At 50.5% G+C, this 20327-nt stretch overlaps 1 protein-coding gene across 1 annotated transcript in view; it reads left to right on the forward strand.

Annotated features, from left to right (window-relative positions):
• The first annotated feature begins 17202 nt into the window (after positions 1-17202).
• Positions 17203-20327, forward strand: part of rimkla (ribosomal modification protein rimK-like family member A) — a 28599-nt gene continuing 25474 nt past the window's right edge. The window contains exon 1 of the mRNA XM_006641878.3: positions 17203-17979. Coding sequence (XP_006641941.1) covers positions 17817-17979 — 163 coding nt within the window. The 5' untranslated portion in view covers positions 17203-17816. The remainder of the gene's footprint in view (positions 17980-20327) is intronic.

Below are 20327 nucleotides of genomic sequence, written 5' to 3' on the forward strand. Positions count from 1 at the left end.
ACTGAGCACACAGACAGAGGGAGCTGCGTAGTCCCGCAGGTCTGGAGAACGGGGACCTGCGCAGTCCCGCAGGTCTGGAGAACGGGGACCTGCGCAGTCCCGCAGGTCTGGAGAACGGGGAGCTGCGCAGTCCCGCAGGTCTAGAGAACGGGGGAGCTGCGCAGTCCCGCAGGTCTGGAGAACGGGGGAGCTGCGCAGTCCCGCAGGTCTGGAGAACGGGGGAGCTGCGCAGTCCCGCAGGTCTGGAGAACGGGGGAGCTGCGCAGTCCCGCAGGTCTGGAGAACGGGGGAGCTGCGCAGTCCCACAGGTCTGGAGAACGGGGACCTGCGCAGTCCCGCGGGTCTGGAGAACGGGGGAGCTGCGCAGTCCCGCGGGTCTGGAGAACGGGGGAGCTGCGCAGTCCCGCAGGTCTGGAAGGTTGCTGTGGAAGTGTAGCAACAATAAGGCAGGTAGTAACCTGGAGCTGCTGAGATAATTACCCTCGATGTGGTGGAAGCTGGCACGGACTGCCCCCCTGATGGAATTCATCGCCACCGGGAGCTGGATGACTCCGCTTGTGAACGCGGCCGGTTGCCGTGGAGACTGAGGGCTGCTACAGCTCACCCAGGTGTATTCAACAGCTTCAGAAATATGGTTGGTTGGTTTGCACCAGGCACCCAGCACCCTTGGTGTAAAGCACTGCCTCCTGTTCTGTACCCGAAATGCACTTTTTCACGGGTTCCAGTTGGGTTCCCTGGTCTGTGTTTCACTGTCGGTCAAGTTGACTTTGTAGCGTTCGGGTACCTCTGAATACTATTTCAGTGAAGCAATGGCCTTTGAAATAGTGCCAGTCCGCAGCCAGGACACTGAGAGTTAGCTTTGCCTCATTTCACACTGTAACAGGAGAGCAGGGTGTAGATCACAGACCCCCCACTGTTCCTCCAGCGCACACACAGGTCCGTTTCCAGAGGAGGGCGGTCAGAAGGCAGCTTGGTGGCCGTTTGTAGGGCTGGAGCGACTCCAAAACTCGCAGCTACTTTTGGAGAGTCGGCAAATCGAGAAAAGTGCTCAGTGAGAGAAAGCGGAGAAGAAAAAATAACCGATAGATTTCCATTGTCAAATTCCACCAAGGTTAACATGCTGTCAGGCCGAATCTCACATATTACCCAACCCTGACGATCTCACACGCCATGGGCGACTGCAAGAGCTGTTTCCGTCTGCCCTGTGGCTTAACGAGAGAAGAGAATTACCAGAATTACCAGAAGTAGCAGAATTACCGTCCTGCTGCGTGGAATCGGTTCGTCTGCTGACTGAGGGCTCAGAGGTAGATAGAGGTGTACAGCCCGAGGCAGACTAGCTGAAAATCTCTCATAATTAGACACTTTAGTTTCACGCAGAGAGAAGCAATTAGGAGCATGCATTCCGTGCGTTTTCGTCTCTGCTTCGGGTTACAGCTCTACAAGGAGTTCGGGTGTCTTGGTGCTGTCGCCACCTTGTGGCCATCAGGCGACACTGCAATAGTAAAACGTTGTTATCCATCCCTCTCCTCAGCGCTCCGTCCAATTCAGGGTCGCGGGGGAGCCGGAGCCTGTCCTGGCAAGCAAGGGGCACAAGGCGGGGTACACCGTGGATGGGACGCCAGTCCCTCGCCGGGCACACGCCGACACAAACACACTCACGCCAGGGCCACGTTTTACAGAAGCAAATTAACCTCGCTGCTTAATCAATGCCGTACAAAGAAAAGTCAGTACCGTGCTAAAGTTCAAAGAAACCCCCGGTGACCCCCGTCATGGTGAGCACAATCTCCAAACCCCTCACGCATTCCAGTGACGACAGGACGGGGCGTGCAGTCAACACGACTAAAACACTGTATGCTGATTAAGCGCAGATTTCAAAGCGTTCCGATTCTCTGGAAATCACTATTTCACTTATCGAGAGACTGAAAAAGAAAAAGCAAAAAGTGACTGTTTATTTGTATTGCATATGAATTAGCAGGGGCGTGATAAAGATTTTAAACATATCAATTGGAAGAGTTCACTTGGATATGTTAAAATGTTACTGTAACGCTTACGGCCGACAGGCACTGTGTAAGAGCCGGCTTAACCAGAGCGGTGACGTCGCCGCCCTTCCCTGTGATAGCAGGACTACAGCTACTGAGCTGTAGAGAGATCTCTCTTTGGCTCACCGGGCTGGGTTCCTGTTGAGTGACGCGGGAGTCCTGGGTTCGAGCCCCCGACGGTGGGTGGCCGACCTAATGCGGCAAGGGCGCCCGCCTGAGCCCCCGTTGCGTTACATTACACAAACATTGTACATCCTCAACAGCTAACTGCAGTGCCTTAATACACATATGCACTTGTCTCACTACTACATTATTTATTTTTCCCCAACATATTTATTGTTCCTGTTGTGTACATTGTGTGGTGTTGTCTGTTGTAGTTATGTCCGGGAGATCAGCGCGATTAAGAATTCCAATGTACGCGTAATAAACCCCTCTACTCTCTACTCTCCTCCTCAAACATGCGGTTTCAAAGCAAGATTCCGTAGCACCTAAGTTTGTTTTAAATTCTGTTAATAAAACATCATTTTTTTACAGTAAACCTTTTGTTGGGATGACTTGTTAACTCACTCTGTGCCTCTTCAGCTGAATCTGAATAAGCGCTTTGAGAAGCCACCTTAAAAGGCGCTATATAAAGTTTTTTATTATTAATAATATTTTTATCATCATTTACCCATCTACTGTCCTTGATTTGGTTGGAAGTAACTCTCTGATCCAAGGCTTCTTCTTATTCCGGAGTTATCTGCTTCAACAACATGGCTGACGATCTCGTCCCGACCGCTTTGTGTGACGAAGCGCCTTTTAACTGCGCTTCTGTGGCGTTTCCAGCTCTGCGGAGACCTGAATCACGCTACCGGTCCTCAGTGCCCAAGACTAACGTGATTCAGGTCCGTTCAGCCTGACACTGTTCATTCCTTTAAGGTCAGGCGCGTATCTCATCGATACTTTCCGGATCCGACCCCAGAGCAGCAGTATGTTTTTGAAACCTGGGGATTAAAAAAACGCCTGGTGGTGGTGAGACGTTTTATATTATTCTAACCCCTTGCAAGTGCCTGAAATACACCGGTATCGCGGATGCGCATTTCGGAGGGGGGTACAGATTTCCAGATTTTTTGTATGACCTGATATGTTTATTGTCATTACACTCATACACAGGTATATGGTATAACGAAATGCTATTCAGCTAGCTCTCAGACGGTAAGTAGTACAAAAACAAACAACAATACAATTGTATAAGAAAAGAAAGACGGAGCCAACAGGTAATGTGCAAAACAACATCAGTTCTGCAAAATCACCCATCAACAGAATGAAATAAAGGATACAAAAATTAAGGGGAGTGAGCTTCTTGACATGTGAGGTAGAGGTAGACTTCAATGTGTGTTTGAGTTTTGATAAAGAGAGAAGGCACTGTGAGAGTTCAGATCGTAGGTGAGAGAGGCTGGGAGTTTCATAGTTTGATAGTGTGGGGGTAAAACTGTCTCTGAGTCCGGTAGTCCGGGCCCGGATGCTCCGGTACTGTTTTCCAGATGGTAGAGGGTCATACAGTCTGTAGCTGGGGTGTGTGGGGTCTTTGATGATGCTTTCCTCAAGCACCGTCTGTCATTAATGTCCTGGATGGATGGGAGAGCAACCCCAGCGATCAACTGGGCAGTTCTCACCACCCACTGTAGGGCTTTGCGGTCAGCAATACTGCAGTTGCCATACCACACTGTGATGCAACCTGTCAGTGGGCTTTCTGTAGTGCATATGTAAAAGTTAGTGAAGATCCGGGGACATATCTTATCTTCTTCAACTGTCTTAGGAAGTACAGGCGCTGTTGGGCTTTCTTGATCAGACAGGTGGCGTTGAGAGACCACGAGAGGTCCTCGGTGATATGGACGCCAAAGGAATTTGAAGTTATTGACGCTTTCCACTTCACTCCCATTGATGTGGATAGGGGCATGAGCGTTTTGCAGTTTTCGGAAATCAACGATCAGCTCCCTGGTTTTGCTGACGTTGAGGGTGAGGTTATTGTCCTCACACCACATTGTAAGGAGACTGACCTCCTCCCTGTAGGCCTTCTCATCATTGTCTGTGATCAGACCCACAACTGTGGTGTCATCGGCACACTTGATGATGGAGTTGGTGTTGTGTTTGGCCTTACAGTCGTGGGTGTAGTAAAGCACCATCTGGGCAGAACAGCCTGTCATTATACCGTTCTCATTAAAAATGAAGTTTCCCCCTTGGTACAGAGATGAGCGTCTTCACCAAGCAGCAAAATTGCTAACAAATGAGGGGGGAACCACACAAAATACTATCAATTAAAAAATAAACCTAAAATTTAAAATCACAATAAAAAAGCAGTTTTTTTTTTTTAAAAAGCACCGGAATGATCACACTGTACATTGTTTAAAAGGGGCTTTCTGTTTTGTGTAAAAATGCGGCAAGGCAGACGAGCCCCATCTGGACGCTTATTGTTCGATTATAATTAAGAGGGCAATGAAATAAAAAAAGGCTTAAGAAATCTCTACACATCTCGGTCTGAACAAGTAAGACGTGGTGTCGAGTCAGTGTCTTCTCGAGTCCAGGAGTGACCGCCCGGGGGCGCTCTTCCGCAGCGAAGCCACTGAACTGTAATCACGTCACGCACGTCCCAGATCTTTTTTTTTTTGCATGGACTTGGCTGTGACTTTAAAGTGGAGCAGCGAAAGAAAAGACAGAGTTATTTAGAACTGTAATGCAGCTGAACCCTAAAAACAAAGCATGCAGACACGCAAGCACATGTTCTATTATTGTGTCTTCACACAATATAACTTCGCGTTAACTGTTTACAGAGGAGAACGGGTTAGTCAAGTAACGTGTCCGTAAAACATGAGTAATCCTAGAATTTTTTTTTACAGACATGGGTGATATGTGAGATCGGAGCTACAGATAAAATAACGCGAGTGACACACAAAGACGGGTTATCGACAGTGTGAAGATGACTCACTGAACTGGTGTCGACCCGACCGCACAGCTCTTGTTTAAAGGCTGATGAGTCTGACTTGTGCGCCCTGCGCAGTATGACTAGGCCCCTGAAAAAGAAAAACAGCAATGCCCCCTTTTTCTCCCACCCGGCCCACTCTGCGGAATGTGAACTTTGCTGCCACACCGCCGGCCCTGGCCTGCTGCCGCACTCGCCGGGCTCCGCGTCAGCCGTGGGCCTGTTGCGCTCTGTGGAAACAATCAGGCGCCATCACTCTCCGCTTCCTGGCCGGCCGTCCCCTCGGCAGCAAGAGCCTCCGGTTGCCATGGCATCCCGTGCTGGAATGTCTTTTGGAAAAGAAGGAGACGAAAAGAAAAACAAAAATCCCGTCCACCCCTCCGCCTGCTGCTGCTGCTGTGCGGCATCTCAGAGCTGCAATGAGCCGGCATTTCGCATCGCGCTCTGCCGTGTTACGGACGGTCCAGGCTCGGGCGGTGACGAGCTGAGCCGACTCCTCGCGTATTTAACTGGCATCACCGCCATCAGCTCCTGTCAGTCTCCCCCGGCAGGTCCGTGAGCTCAGCGGAGACCGAGAGAGACGCTCTGCACTAAATAGTTCTCTCTGCTTGCGGACGCGCCCCTGAGATGTAGCTTTTTGAAACCCTGCTGGCGGAGGTGGGGTATTTCTACACGGGAGGTCGTCGTCGTTAAAGCTCAATCCATCCCGTGCACGTTTTTATTTTAAAATGGCAATTTGTAGGTTATGATTTTTTTTTTGACACACGATGTGAAATTTGTAGATAACGAGTTTCACGGTACCTGACTTGAATCTGAAGAATCTTGCTCAGTCCATTATTTCATTCGGATTTTTTTTTTTAACACAAGTACTTTTGCTGTCAGACGGCAGTGCCAGCAGTGAAAAGGAGAATTCCCTCTTGGAGTCCATACGCTTTTATCTTTTGCCTGGTTCAGCTAGATGACAGTCAACTGTTCTCAAACATTAAAGAGAGATGTTTTGCTGTGTGGGGTCTTAGTCTTATCTTACTGCTCTGGCTGTTGTGTTACAGATTCTGTGCCTATACAGACCCTATTCGTGATTCTGTCACAAAGGTCACTGTCTTTAGTCCTGGTTCTGGTCTGGCCTGGGCCACAGGCTTCCAGTTACAGCACCAGAGCCACAGATCCTGCCTGCTGCCACAGTGGGAGTTTTTTGCCACTGAGTGTCTCTATCTGTGGGGTGGCGCAGTGGTTAACATCCCTGCCTTACAGTGAGGGGACCCTGGGTTCAGTTCTGGACTTGGGCACTTGCTATTCAAACCAGAAGGATCGATCTCAGTCCAAACCAAGTCTGCTTTCTGGGAATCTGACCCAGCCCAAGTCTGCTTTAATGAAGCGTTAAGGTGTCTGTTTTTCCTAGATTGAACAGCAGTTATATGAAAAGACAGATGCTTATGAAAGAGTATCATTTGGAGTACAAAAACATGAGGAAGCTTAGAAACCAGAGTTTTTTTAAGTTGTTATTTCAAACAGTTAGATAAGATAGATAAGATCCCTTTATTGGCCATATACAATTTCTTGCATAAGGAATTTGTCTTTTCGCAGACCCCAGCTTGCTCTCCATGAGACACACAGACAGGGAGAGAAGCTGGGGGTCAGAGTGCAGGGTCAGCCATTGTACAGCGCCCCTGGAGCAGCTGGGGTTAAGGGCCTTGCTCAGGGGCCCAACAGAGTAGGATTCCTCTGCCGGCCACAGGATACGAACCGACAACCTTCCTTCCAGAAGGAGAAAACAGGGTTAATGTAGCAGTTCCCCCGTCCCGCCTCTCCGGAATTAGAGGAGTGTTGGAAGAAATGACCAGCAGGCTGATGGGCCTCTCTGGGGACGGGGGGTGGGACTGTGACTGCCAGGGCGAGAGCGCGGTGCTAATGAGCGGCTGAGACCCCTGGGGCAAGGCAGCTCTGTGCAGGCAGGGGCTGAGAAATTCCTCACAGGTGTGGGGGTGGGAGGTCAGTGGTAGCTGGAGGAGACGCCGAGAAAGAGAGACAAAGTGTAAAACGTTTTACATTTTAAACAAACAACCACTGAAACCTATCCCCCCACCCCTGACGGGTCTGCGGCCGACTTGTAATCTCCACACAAGAGACAGGCAGCAGGTAGAACGTGTCCCGCCTGACCGTCTGCATTTTCTCTGCTCGCTAGCCTGCAGCAGAGTCCAGGCGTGAGTCAGAGGGTCCAGAGCACCTCTCTCAGACCACAGCGTTGGCTCACAGGCGGGTGCTGGCCACCTGGAGCCGCTCTCTGGATCATGCTGAGGATCCACTGGGCCCTCTCTCATCCCCTCCAGCCTCCTGCAGGCTCTGCTGTCTGCTGCCCCCTGAGGAAACCCAGAGCCCGCTTCTCTGCATGACAGGGCCTCCCTGCCTCACTGAATGAAGTCCTCCGATGCTTGGCTTACCCAGGATCCTCCTCTTGCTCCACCACAAGCAATGGTGAGGTGAGGAGGAATTCAGGCGCAGATCTGTCGCTAACTGACCTCTGCACGCAGTCATGGAAAGAATGAACTCGACGTGAAAACTGATCGGTTCATTGTGAATTTCCTTCAGGCGCCATGACTGAGCCGCCTGGGTGTTTGAGGGGGCGTGTGTGAGCTCTGAGCTGGTTCCTGCCATCCTCAAGAAAGCCTGGGACCCACTGAAGTCTCAGAAAAGCTGATGCTGCTCCCCTCTTGTCAAGGAAAGGCCAGGGTGCAGGTTATCTCCTAACATGGACAAAGTTCCAGGACGGGCCGCTGAATGGCAACTTTCCAATCGGACAAGCAGCCCCCCAGCAAACAGAGCTGTACAAAAGTAATGGGAGCTCTGGGCTGGGAGGGGAGTCATTGGCCTCATTGACAACTGATGCAGGACTACATTCATTTCTGTGTGGACAGTGTCATACCCAAGAAAAGCAAAACAGTGTCCCCAAATTATAAGCCGTATATAACTAAGGATGTGATAGACTGCATCAACCGCCAAAGACTCGCTTTTAAAAATCGAGATCAAGCGCAACTGAAATAACTGCGAGAAGAGCATAACTAAAACTCAGAGATGCAAGGCATCACCACAAGGAGACAATGGAGAGGGACTTTGAAGCAATGGACTCCAGGAGGTGTGGCAAACAATGAAAACAGTCACAGACGTGAATTTTTCAAAGAAGAGCTTCCATACAATGGATGAGCTGGGCTAAAGCAAATGAGCTGAATGACTTCTGAGGTTTGAGACACAGGAATTCTCTGGTGCAGGTGATAGTATATTAGATACTACTACAGCTGCCAGTAGTGCTGGTAGGCTTGTAATAAGTCCGCAGATGACTACACAATCTTTCAGGCACATATCTGCAAAAAAGACAACAGGCCCCGATGGCATCTCTGCCTCTCTTTTAAAAAAACTGCGCAGAGGAATTAACACCAGCATGGTGTCCTATCTTTCAGAAGTCAGTTGACTCTCACTCTGTTCCAGCGCTGTGGAAAAAAGCATCCATCGTGCCAATACCCAAAAAGCCCTGTCCCTCAGATAACAATGGCTACAGGCCGGTAGCACTGACGTCTGTTGTGATGAAATGCTTTGAGAGGATTACGGTATCCGTGCTGTGCTCAGAAGTGAACACTGTACTGGATCCATATCAGTTTGCATATAAACACCGGCAGGGCACCGAAGATGTTCTAAGACACCGAGAGGACCCCAATGCCTATGCTCGGATGCTGTTTGTGGACTTCAGCTCTGCATTTAATACACTGCAGCCCCATCTATTGATAAGCAAGTTGAAGCAAATGTCCGTGAACCATTACATTGTAAGATGGTACCATTCATTTTGAACCAACCGCACACAGTATGTCAGGGTCAACAAAACTCTTTCCGGGTCACGATCTATTAGCTCCAGTTCTGTTCACACTTTACACAAATGATTGTAGAAGCTGTAGTCAAAGCAACTTCATTTTCAAATTCTCAGATGATACAGCTGTTCTTGGCTTAATGCATAGAGGTAGTTCTCATCTGTATACATGTCAGAAATCCAAAGGTTTGTGCAATGGTGTGACAGCAACAGCCTAATTCTGAATGTTAAAAAAACAAAAAAAAAAATTTTTGATCCCAGAGCAGTTGGTGATCACTCACAAGTAGTAATCCACAATGAACTTATCACTCAGGTTGATTCATATAAATACTTAGGTGTGCACATAGACAGCAACCTGTGTTGGACTACTCATGTTGAGAGTGTTTGCTCCAAAGTTCAGTGGCTCTTATATTTCCTACGAAGACTAAGAGTGTTTGGGGTTCGACAGGAAGTAGTGCTACTATTTTACGATGCTGTAATCGAGAGCATTATCAGATATGGTATTTCAGTGTGGTTAGGTAATCCATCAGTTTATTTAAAATCGCAAATTACCCGTCTCATCCAGACAGCTTTGAAGGTCATGGGAATGAAACAGCACCCCTTTTTCACAATCTGTGAAAAATCCATAATCAAACAGGCAGGAAAAATTATATCAGATCCTTCCCACATCTTCAACTCTGAATATCAACTTCTTCCTTCTGTCAAACATTTTAGGGTTCCCAAATGTAAGTCAAACAGATACAAACATTCCTGTATTCCACTCTCCATTAAAGCTGTCAACTCAAATGTCAAGGATAAACACAATTTTGACTCTCATAACCCACTTGAGTGCAATATGTTTTGTGATGTGTTATAAATGTTACATGTTGTTATGTGTTATACTGTACACGTGCAATAGAGTGATGTGCAATGTTTTTCTTATGTTTTCTAATAAAATAACGTGCAACGTTTTTCTTTTCTTTTTTTTTGTTTGCATTCTATTTAAATGTACAGGAGTGCTGGGAGTCCATAAAAAAATTCCCTCAGGGGACAATAAAACCTTATCTTATCTCACTCCACCACAACATGATTCTGTAATCGTGCACATTGCAGCCAGCAGTCTGAACTCATCAAAATATTATCGGATGTTTATTTCACACTTTCCAAAAGTTATAAAACTACAAAGTGTATTGTTTCCTTCTGTATTATCAGACTCCCATGAGTTATTAAACAATTAAATGTTCACTTACTTAAGAGACAAGATGGAGGAGCGTGTTGCAACTACATTTCCCAGAATCCCACGAGTAACACCCTCCTGTCCACTGACACGAGGAGGAAGGTAAAATGTGAGGTAAGGGCTGACAAGCAAGAACCAAACCCCCCCTCCAGCAGATCCACTGAGCAGATCCCTCGCATTTACATCCATTGTTCCAATTCTGAGAACATCCAGACCACAACATTTACTAGAAGAAACATGTCCCATTCCCAGCTGTTGACTTCATTCTGGAAATGTTTTTTTCCAGGTTTCTCACCAGTCGTGTCAGGGAGAACAAAATATATTTTTCTTGTTCACACTTTGCAAAAGTCTGTGCTTAATTCACTTATCCGCTTGGATTTGTACTAAACCATGTTTGTATATTGCACCGTATAAGTACACTACAACAGATGAAGATTTTGCTTCAGGAAGAATGTGTTCTCTCCCTTTCGTTTGCTGACTATAAAGTGACTTTAAATATTGTGTGCATAAATGCACTGTCTGTCAAAAACATTTCTATATGTATCTTAGGACGTTTTTGTGTTGCACACAAGGTTTAAAGGATTAAAAAATATCTTGCTCCAGGCTGTTTTAGACCGAAGTCCTTCTGCAGCTGTTCAGAATGAAGCCGAACCGCAGTGCCAGGAAAGCTGTGTTAAATGTCTGTGGACGCCGCTGTCTTGAGGTCAGAGTGGAACGTTCTTTCCAGTCCCAAGTCTCCAGTTTAAAGATCAGTTTTCTCTCCTCTGGTCTGTGGGAAGCATTTGTTCCATGAACACTGACTCCACACACAATGTCTTCCGCAGTGTGATTATTGTCAAACAACTGGGAATGCTGCGGCAATGTTCATTCGAATGCGTTGTACATGTTCCACAAAGCTCAGCCAGTCATCTCTCTGTTTCTCGCAGGTAGAGCTGGTTGCTTTATTTTACAAGTAAAGCAGTAGATGGCTCCTTTAGGCCTGCATCTAAAGATAACCTGATTAGATCTACTGATCTAATTCACTGATTACCCTGAGCAAGGCCCTTAACCCTAACTGCTCCAGGGGTGCTGTACAATGGTTGACCCTGCACTCTGACCCCCAGCTTCTCTCTCCCTGTCTGTGTGTCTGTGTCTCATGGAGAGCAAGCTGGGGTATGCGAAAAGACGAGTTCCTAATGAAAAAAATTGTATAGGGCTAATAAAGTGATGTTATTGATACAGCACCCCTGGAGCAGCTGTGGTTAAGGGGCTTGCTGAGGGGCCTAACAGATTAGAATTCCTCTGCCAGCCACGGGATTTGAACCAGCAACCTTCCAGCCTCAGGCACAGATCCCTAACCACAGTGCCACCACTCTGATTGTTAAAATTTGACTACTTTTGATGAATTTGCTTCTGGCACATCTTGGACAGTTGCCAGGAAAACAGCAGTTTAAAAAGGTTCGTGAGAGATGAATTTCGCTTGGGGCCAAGTATTCTTTTAGATTCTTCTGCGTGACATGGGCGTGGCTGCTGTGGGTGTGAGGGGTTCAAAATCAGAGGCTGAAATTACGGGATAACTGTTCACACACTGCCTACTGTTCCATTCTCGTATTACAGAGGGTTTTTTCATCATTACATCCATACAGCTATTCATCCAATTTCTAACCTCTTCATCCAGTACGGGGTCGCAGAGAAGCCAGAGTGCGGCCAAGAAAGCAACGAGTGCGAGGCAGCTCCAGCTGGATGGGAGGCCAATCGAGGGCGGACGTGATTGGAATGGGGAGTCACACAGACACAAACCTGCCAGGGCCACGTTTTCCAGACGCCGGTTAACCTACAGTACCAGCATGTCTTTGGACTGTGGGAGGAAACAGGGGCACCATGAGGGAGACCCGCATAAACGGGGGAGAGCATGCAAACTCCACACAGACAGCACCCCAGGAATTGAACCCAGGGCTCTAGCACGACAAGGCAGAAATAATAACCACGACAGCATCATGCGTCCCTCAACATGACATATTCTATTTAATTGCAGTGACTAGGAGAAGATAACTAGTTGAACCCAATAGAGCACATCACACAACACCAAGGCAGCGCTGAAGTGGTTTCTGGTGTGACGTTAATCCTCAGCGATCAGAATCTGGGATGACACAGTTCTTAATTTAACAATGGTTCACGTATTGTGTTGTTAGCATGTATCACCTAAATAACCACCACTGGGATCATAAGGCTGGTCTCACTGATTCTCATTGATGCAGTTTTGTTACAATTCACCTCTGCTGACTTTCAAAGTTTTTCATCACATTTTTGTTTCTTTATTGAATTTTCATTTGCCGAGGAGGAATATTGTAATATGTCATATTAATAAAGAAATATTTTATGTCGTTCGTGCTGAAGACATCTCAAAGTGCTTTACAGTGGAAGGAAGAAGTCAGAAGTACATAGGTGTAAGGAATATATTGAAACACACAAAGAACAGTATTTCTGTATTAAAAGACAGAAAATGCTAGCCTACAGAAATGTGTTTGAAACGGCTTTTAAAGACAAATAGAGATGAAGATGCTTGTGTATTTATAAACAGAGTGTTCCGCCACCAAGGAGCAATTCTGTGTTAAGCTCTGTTGCACACTGTATAGCGTCTTGTGGAGAGACACTGCACACCAGCACGTATACAGAGCCAGCATTCAAGATGGACTGTAACGAATCATCGCACCTTTGAGCCGGGACGCATTCCGATTGTTACTGTATTTACATTTTGAGGAAGCGAATCCGGCAAGGCTAGAATAAGTGAGATATTCAAATGGAGACTGGCTCTGGGCAGCTGGGTTTTGAAGATGTTGACAGCCCACTTCAGTATGCAGTGTGTCTGCCACAACCTTGGTAGATAAACACTTGAAGCAGCTCAATACCATCTCAGTATAACAGAGCGAGAGTATGAGCAGAGATACAGACTGTAATTGTGAACAGTCTTTCTGTTCCTTCTACCTTTGCTTGTTCTAGCTAATATCCTAATATCAAAGATGAACAATACCAGCTGAGTAAGTAATTGAAATGAGCAAACCCATTGGTTTCAAGCCTCACTTCACTTCAGGTCGTTAATGCTCATGTGTGTAGCAGTAGGGCAGGGTGGTAGCTCTGTGGCTAAGGATCTGTGCCTGTGGCTGGAAGGTTGCTGGTTCGTATCCCGTGGCCGGCAGAGTAATCCTACTCTGTTGGGCCCCTGAGCAAGGCCCTAAACGCCAACTGCTTCAGGGGCACTGTATAAATGGCTGACCCTGTGCTCTGACCCCAAGCTTCTCTCTCCCTGTCTGTGTGTCTCATGGAGAGCAAGCTGGGGTATGTGAAAAGACAATTTCCTAAAACAAGAAATAGTATATGGCCAATAAAGTGATCTTATTTGCAAATTCAACCCATTGTAAGGTACCACTGCTTGATACTGAGGTACCCTCAGTACCACCAAGGGACCCAGGTGTGGGGCCAGACTGAACAGGAAACAGCAGGCAGCCAGGTGTGAGAGGAAACTGGTAGGCAAGTGCAGCTGTGGTAGGCAGGGTCCAAGCCAGGTGACGTGAAGCCAAAGCACAAAGGGGAAACACACAAGCCAAGGTAGACAAAAAGCAGAAGGTTTGTAGCTCAAGAAAATCCCTGTTCAAAGTAGGAAGGGAATAATGTTAATGTTTCTTTATTAGCCCTATACAATTTCTTGCATTAGGAATTCATCTTTTCACATACCCCAGCTTTCTCCATGGAGACACAGACAGGGAGAGAAGCTTGGGGTCAGAGCACAGGGTCAGCCATTATATGGCACCCCCGGAGCAGTTGGGGTTAAGGGCCTTACTCAGGGGCCCAACAGCATAGGATTCTTCTGCCAGCCATGGGATTTGAACTGGCAACCTTCCAGTTACAGGCGCAGATCTTTAGCCACAGAGCCACCACTCCATATATCTGAGAGATGAGGTTAAAGACACAGCAGGGTCGAGAAACCAAAACAGAACGCAGGACAGGGGACTAGGAATACAGAAGTAAGGACTACAGAAGTAAGGAAGTGCTCTGACCCCAAGCTTCTCTCCCTGTCTGTGTCTCCATGGAGAAAGCTGGGGTATGTGAAAAGATGAATTCCTAATGCAAGAAATTGTATAGGGCTAATAAAGAAACATTAACATTATATCCAGCAGCCATATCACCCTGCAACTCACAACTGGCAACCCACTGAAGCTAAGCAGGTGTGAGCCTGGTCAGTACCTGGATGGGAGACCTCCTGGGAAAAACTAAGGTTGCTGCTGGAAGAGGTGTTAGTGGGGCCAGCAGGGGGCACTCACCCTGCGGTCCATGTGGGTCCTAATGCCCCAGTATAGTGACGGGGACACTATACTGTAAACAGGCGCCGTCCTTCGGATGAGACGTAAAACCGAGGTCCTGACTCTCTGTGGTCATTAAAAATCCCAGGGCGCTTCTCGAAAAGAGTAGGGGTGTAACCCCGGTGTCCTGGCCAAATTTCCCCCCTGGCCTTTACCCCATCATGGCCTCCTAATAATCCCCCTCTATGAATTGGCTACATTACTATGCTCTCCTCCCCACTGATAGCTGATGTGTGGTGAGCGTTCTGGCGCACTATGGCTGCCGTCGCATCATCCAGGTGGATGCTGCACATTGGTGGTGGTGGAGGGGGAGTCCCCATCACCTGTAAAGCGCTTTGAGTGGAGTGTCCAGAAAAGCGCTATATAAGTGTAAGCAATTATTATAATTATTATTATTATTATTACTTGAGAGACTTGGAGTGAACTTTTCTAATAAGAGCACAGAGCTCTGCTTGGTCAGACCTTAAGCAGCCTGCTTCACCTGGAGACAGGAGGAGGTGGTGATCGTCCACAGGTGAAACGAACTTCCTCTCTGACTGCGTTTCTACGACAACCGGCCTGACGGACAGCTGGGAGTGGCGTGATAGGCTGCCGTGGTAGAACCAGACTAGTCTGGAGCACCCCCTCAAGGACGGGAGTGACGCCCATAGCATATCAGACTGAACCTTGAGAGTGTGGGGGAGCTGTTGTGTCGAAGTATCCACAGGCAAAGACTGTCTATTCTGCCAGTTCACAGACTCCCATTCAGCTATCGCCGGTACAGTTAGTCAGCGTCCTAAATTTTTGTAACTGAGCTGTGATGAAACTGAGATCACATTACTAGATTCTCCACAGCAAAAGATCAAATGGCCTAAAAAACAGCTACGGATGGAATTAAAAACCGAGTTTTGTGTAAAGATGAAAACATTAGCGTTGGCTTTCAAACGTAGTGCAAGTCTTGAATCACACGTCTGAGAGGGCCTGTCTTCCATCTCAGGAGCAGCGCGCGATCAGCTCTGTCAGGACTCGGCGAGGAGAGGCTGGTAGCTGGCTCTGTTTCCTCCAGACGTGACTCCTGCAGTGTCCTTGCAAATCACAGCTGCCACAGCTCTGACTCCCCAGCAAACAAACACAGACCCTCATCCTGAAGTCCCAGGGTGGGCTTCCTGTTGAATCTCACGTAGACTTCAAGACATTGCTCCTGACGTTTAAGACCACGCAGGGAATCTCCTCCCCTTATATTTCTGACTTGATGACCCCCGTAGCCTCCCTCCTAGATCAGGACTTCTGAGTCTCTGTCAGCTTTCGGATCTCGTCATAAAGCTCTCCTATTTAAACTGGCTTTCCAACACAAAAAAATGATGCATTGATGTATTTCGTCCGGCCGTGTTTGATATTTTTGCTGTATTTTAAGTGCACTGTGATTTTAGATAATGCTACTTAATGACGCCAAAATAAGGGTTCTTCTTATCATTACTGATTTGTTGCAGTAGATAAAACAAGAAGACACATTTAGGCATCTGTGACATGTTACATTTTTGAATCCATCACAGACAAAGCACAAACTCGCTGGGGTAGCCCAGTAGGAAGGCAAATGTTTTACCCAAATTTATTACCATATGCAAATAAGGAATCGAAAAAGTATGGGTGCTTTTCCCCAACAAAATTTCACCACTGTATTTTGTTTTATGAAGTTTTAAATACTAATCTAATACAAAGGGGTCTGTGGCATATAACGGAAAGTATTATCATACATTGAAGAAGTTCAAACAGGGAGCTGCATCAGCATCTGCAGGCTGTAGGGGAACAGGTGAAGGTTTATTCCATGCTGAACAGAAAAACGACCTGGGAGTCGGGGACGCCGAGGGGCGGTTTGAACCCTAACACCGCCCGCAGCTTGAGGGCGCGGAGCCGGGCTGGGTCGGGCCGCCGGTCCGGTCCGGTCGGGGCCCGGCAGCGGCGCTCCCCGGCCGCTTGACCCACACGTGCGATGGCCGGTCTGCCAATGCCTTTATTGCGAAGCCATTTACCCCAAACTGTGCGGACATTTTAGCCTCACTCCGCACATCCGGTCCTCGCCTCCCTCTCCCTCCCCGCCACCTCTCTGCAGCGAAGGGGAGACCCGTGTGTTACCGATACATTTACAAACGTTTAATAATCACAGCGCACGGGATTTCAGATCCCCGGCTTCAATATTAAACACACACACACAAAACATGGAGTTCATTGTCTGCGGTAGATTTTTTCTTTTTTTTTTTTACACGCTGAATGGCGGATTACATCCGAGCAGGTCCGGCGGCCGCAGTGCTGTCGAAAGCGGCAAAGTTACAGAACCAGACCAGATGCTTTCGGTCTTTTTTTTCCCTTTCTTTTTGCAGGACACACACGCTCACGGCATCCCCCCCCAAAAAAAAAAAAACCCACTACAATTGCGAGACTCAGACTTCCTGACAGATCGAGCGCCTCTTTATTTCTGTCATTTCAGCACAAGCAGAGGCGGAGTTACTCGCCATCTCCCCGCACCCGGTCTGAACCGGTTCGGGCGATGCGCGGCCCCGCGACTATCAGCCCCCCCCCTCCGCCTCTTCCTCCATTCTCTCGTGACACACTGACACACAGAAGCCGCGCGTCCCCGCCGCGCTTCACTCCTCCCGGCCGGCGTCCTCGCCCAGCCATTGGCTCCGGGCGCTGCGCGAGCCCCCGCGGCCTTCATTATCGCGATTGGTCGAGCGGGGGGCTTGCGGACCCCGTGTGTGTGGGTTCCGATTGGCCCAGGCCGGGCCGGAGCAACGCCCCCTATTGGATATTCATGAGTGTTGTGGGCCGGCGGGAGGGGGGGATGTAGTAAACCGAGAGCGCGCCTGAAAGAAAAGCGCAGGAGCCGCGGCAAACGGGCATCATTTTTTTTTTTGGATTTCAGCACCGAGACCCGCGGAAAGCAGGCAGCTCAGGCACGGAGGGAAGGATTCGTTAGCGTCCACATCAGCCTCCATTTTCTTGCCTTTTCGGAGCCTGGGGGAGGCTGCCGGTTTGCCCGACACGTCCATGATTTTGTGAGGGGCCCCCGACGGGCGGCACGTCCAGGCTTTGTCTGCCCTGAGAGCGGCGGCACCGCGGCGGCTCGGGTCCGGCACGGCAGCCCAGGCTCCCTGCCCCGCGGGGGTTCAGACCGACGGCTCGCACTGCCCTGCGGCGGGATCCTGGACCGGACTGACCGGGACACACGGCGGACCGAGCCGAGCAGAGGAGCCTGACCGCTCGCTTCGCACCCCGTCGCCCCGGGCGCGTTGAGCCCGCAGCCCGCCGCCGCCGCCGCCGCCGCCCCTTGTGCTGCTCCCGCCCCGGGGGCATTCCCGGCGCCCCCCGACCCCGGATCCCGCCCGCCCCGCGACCCGCTCAGCGCTCCCCGAGCCCCGGAGGTGCCCCCGCCGCCATGTGCTCCCGGGTGTGGTTCGTGACGGACCGGCGCATCAGCCAGGAGTACCCGCAGGTCCAGATCCTGCGGGCGCTGAAGCAGCGCTGCGCCGAGGAGGAGGTGGAGTTCCGCTCGCTGCTCATGGACCAGATCGTGCTGACCATCACCGACGGACAGCTGGGTAGGCTGGGGGCGCCCGGGGCGCGGATGCGGGGGGCGGCCGGCCGGCCGGTGCGGGTCACCGGCGCGCACAGTGGTTATTGTTTGTCCTGCCTGTGGCCGGGAGGGAGAGGGTGGTGGTGGTGGTGGTGATGGTGGTGGGGGATGCTTTTAAATGTCACGGCATCGAGCCGCCCCGTGTCCGGCTTTGTCTCGGCGGCCAGCCTGCGTGCGCTGGTCCGGTGGCCGCAGTGTCGGCGCTCGGGGATGGAGGACGGGGGAGGGCCGGGGCGGCGGGTAGCGGGCACTCGGACACACAAAAGACGGGCAGCAGCCCTCGACCCCCTGCGGACACCGGACCCGGGGTGGGGGTGGGTGGGCTTCGGGGTCTTTGCGTCGCTCTCTAGCATCTCCGGTCCAGTCCGTTTCAATGTCGTTTGCGCCCCGGCGACAGAGTGGCGGGTAAAAAGATTAATGACCGGAGAGAAGGGGGATTTGCGCTGACGCGGCTCGGTCATTGTGTCTTGTGACATAAACGAGACCGAAGCGTGTGGGACGGGCGGGCTGTGTGCGCGGCTGGCCGGCTGCAGCAGGCTTGATCGCAGCGGCCCCCCTGCAGTACGGCTGGAAGCCATCGGCGGTGTTTCTCGGGAACACGACCACGCGTGAAAGCGATAATGGGCTCCTGCTGACCACATGCGCTAGGTATCCAGGGCTCCGCTTCCAGCAGGAGCTGCTGTGCATTTGAAAGGGACCCCTCCCCCCCCCCCACCAGCCTGCCTTCATGAATAAAGCATCGTTCCTCTGCTCCTCTTTCAACCGGAGTCTGGATCTTACTGGTTCTGCCCAACCCAGACTGGACTGCAGCTCTGTTTTCCTCTGATAACAGCCCCACCCCCCCCCTCCCGACTCCCGGCTCCTCTCCAGGTGGAGCAGAGCGAGCGCTGGGATCCCTGAGCTAGTGGGAAGCAGGACACTGAGGGTCCTGCCCGTCTCCCAGCCTCCACAGACCTCCTTATCAGCTCCAGGGCTCGCCCGCCCCGGACTGGGCACGCCTCTCTACAACCCCCCACCTCCACACTGCCCCTGGACACCATGCTGCTGGTTTACTGCATTGCTCCCAGCGGTGTGCGGTGACCTTCACAGTCCTGGGCTTCCTCGTTCCCAGACCCTAGGGGGCTGAGTGTGGGGGCACCCCCATGGGCGGGGGGGTGTCACCAGCTGGGTGCCACTGCAGTGCTGTGGCTGTTCTTAAATACCCCCCCTGCCAGACTCCCAGTTACCGCAAGAGCTGTTGTCCAGACCAGGGTATCGGGGGACAGAGCAGCAGTCTTTGAGCAGCAGTTTGCGATGCTCTCAGGACTGAATCCTACACGAGCGTCTGGACCGTTAGCTTGATCTCGATAACAGCTGCCTCATCTGGGGTCTGTAAGACCCGCCAGAGCCCCGCGAATCCACTCGCGTTCGTTTCCTTCACCCGCGTCTTAGGCTGCAGGCCTCAGTCTGAGAGGGGCTGGGCTGGAGATCGGGCGCCAGCTGGTTAGTGATCATTCCGCGTGTGTGAGGCAGCCGCGGGGACGTGCGGGTGTGCGATCAGGCTGCGGGGTGGGCGCGGGGAATCTCGGCGGGGCGCAGCGCAGTTGTGGAACAGCCCTGATTGTGCGGTGTGTGTGTGGGGGGGGGTTGATCGAACCCTGTCCCCACTGCGGCTTCAGGCTGCACTGCAGATCGGCGAGCAGGCTGCCGCCAGTCCCAGCAGGAGCAGGACTGGACGTCTCCGATTCTCATTCGGGTTGCTCGGCGCCGTTCTGGGCCACACCAGCATCCCTCCCTCATTGCGTTGCTCAGGTGTGTGAATTCAGTCCACCGGGACTGGTGGGAAAGAGGGCAGCCGTGCAGATACAAAGGATTCTCAAAGGCAGTTTAAAGTCCCATTGAAATCTGCAGGGCTTTTGCTTGCCGTCCTAAAACACTGTGCCATGAACTGGCGTTGGTGCGCTGGGGTCCAGGTTGCCCTGTTGAGATTGAGCTGGTGCTGCAGGTTAGATCCTGTCTGTGGGTGCTGGGGGGGCTCGCTCGTGGGGGGGCGCTGCAGTTCGTGTTCAGGAATGATCGCTTGGAATGACAATCTGGAGATGACACAGTGGGCAAAAGAAATGATGCTTTAACTGTAATTATCCGTGCTGTGTGCACACCTTCAAGAGTGCATGTGGCCATGGGCATGGAGTTTCTGTTGTCTGCAAGCTCATTGGAGCTGCTGGCCAAGGGGAGAGCCTATGCTAGCTTTAAATGATCTTTTTATTGTGGGGCCACTGACGCCCTCTGCAATGGAGCCTTGTGTTGGGTACAGTGCTGTGATGGGATGGCTTG

The sequence above is a fragment of the Lepisosteus oculatus genome, chromosome 25 (genome assembly GCF_040954835.1).
Source record: "Lepisosteus oculatus isolate fLepOcu1 chromosome 25, fLepOcu1.hap2, whole genome shotgun sequence".
Lineage (NCBI taxonomy): Eukaryota > Metazoa > Chordata > Actinopteri > Semionotiformes > Lepisosteidae > Lepisosteus > Lepisosteus oculatus.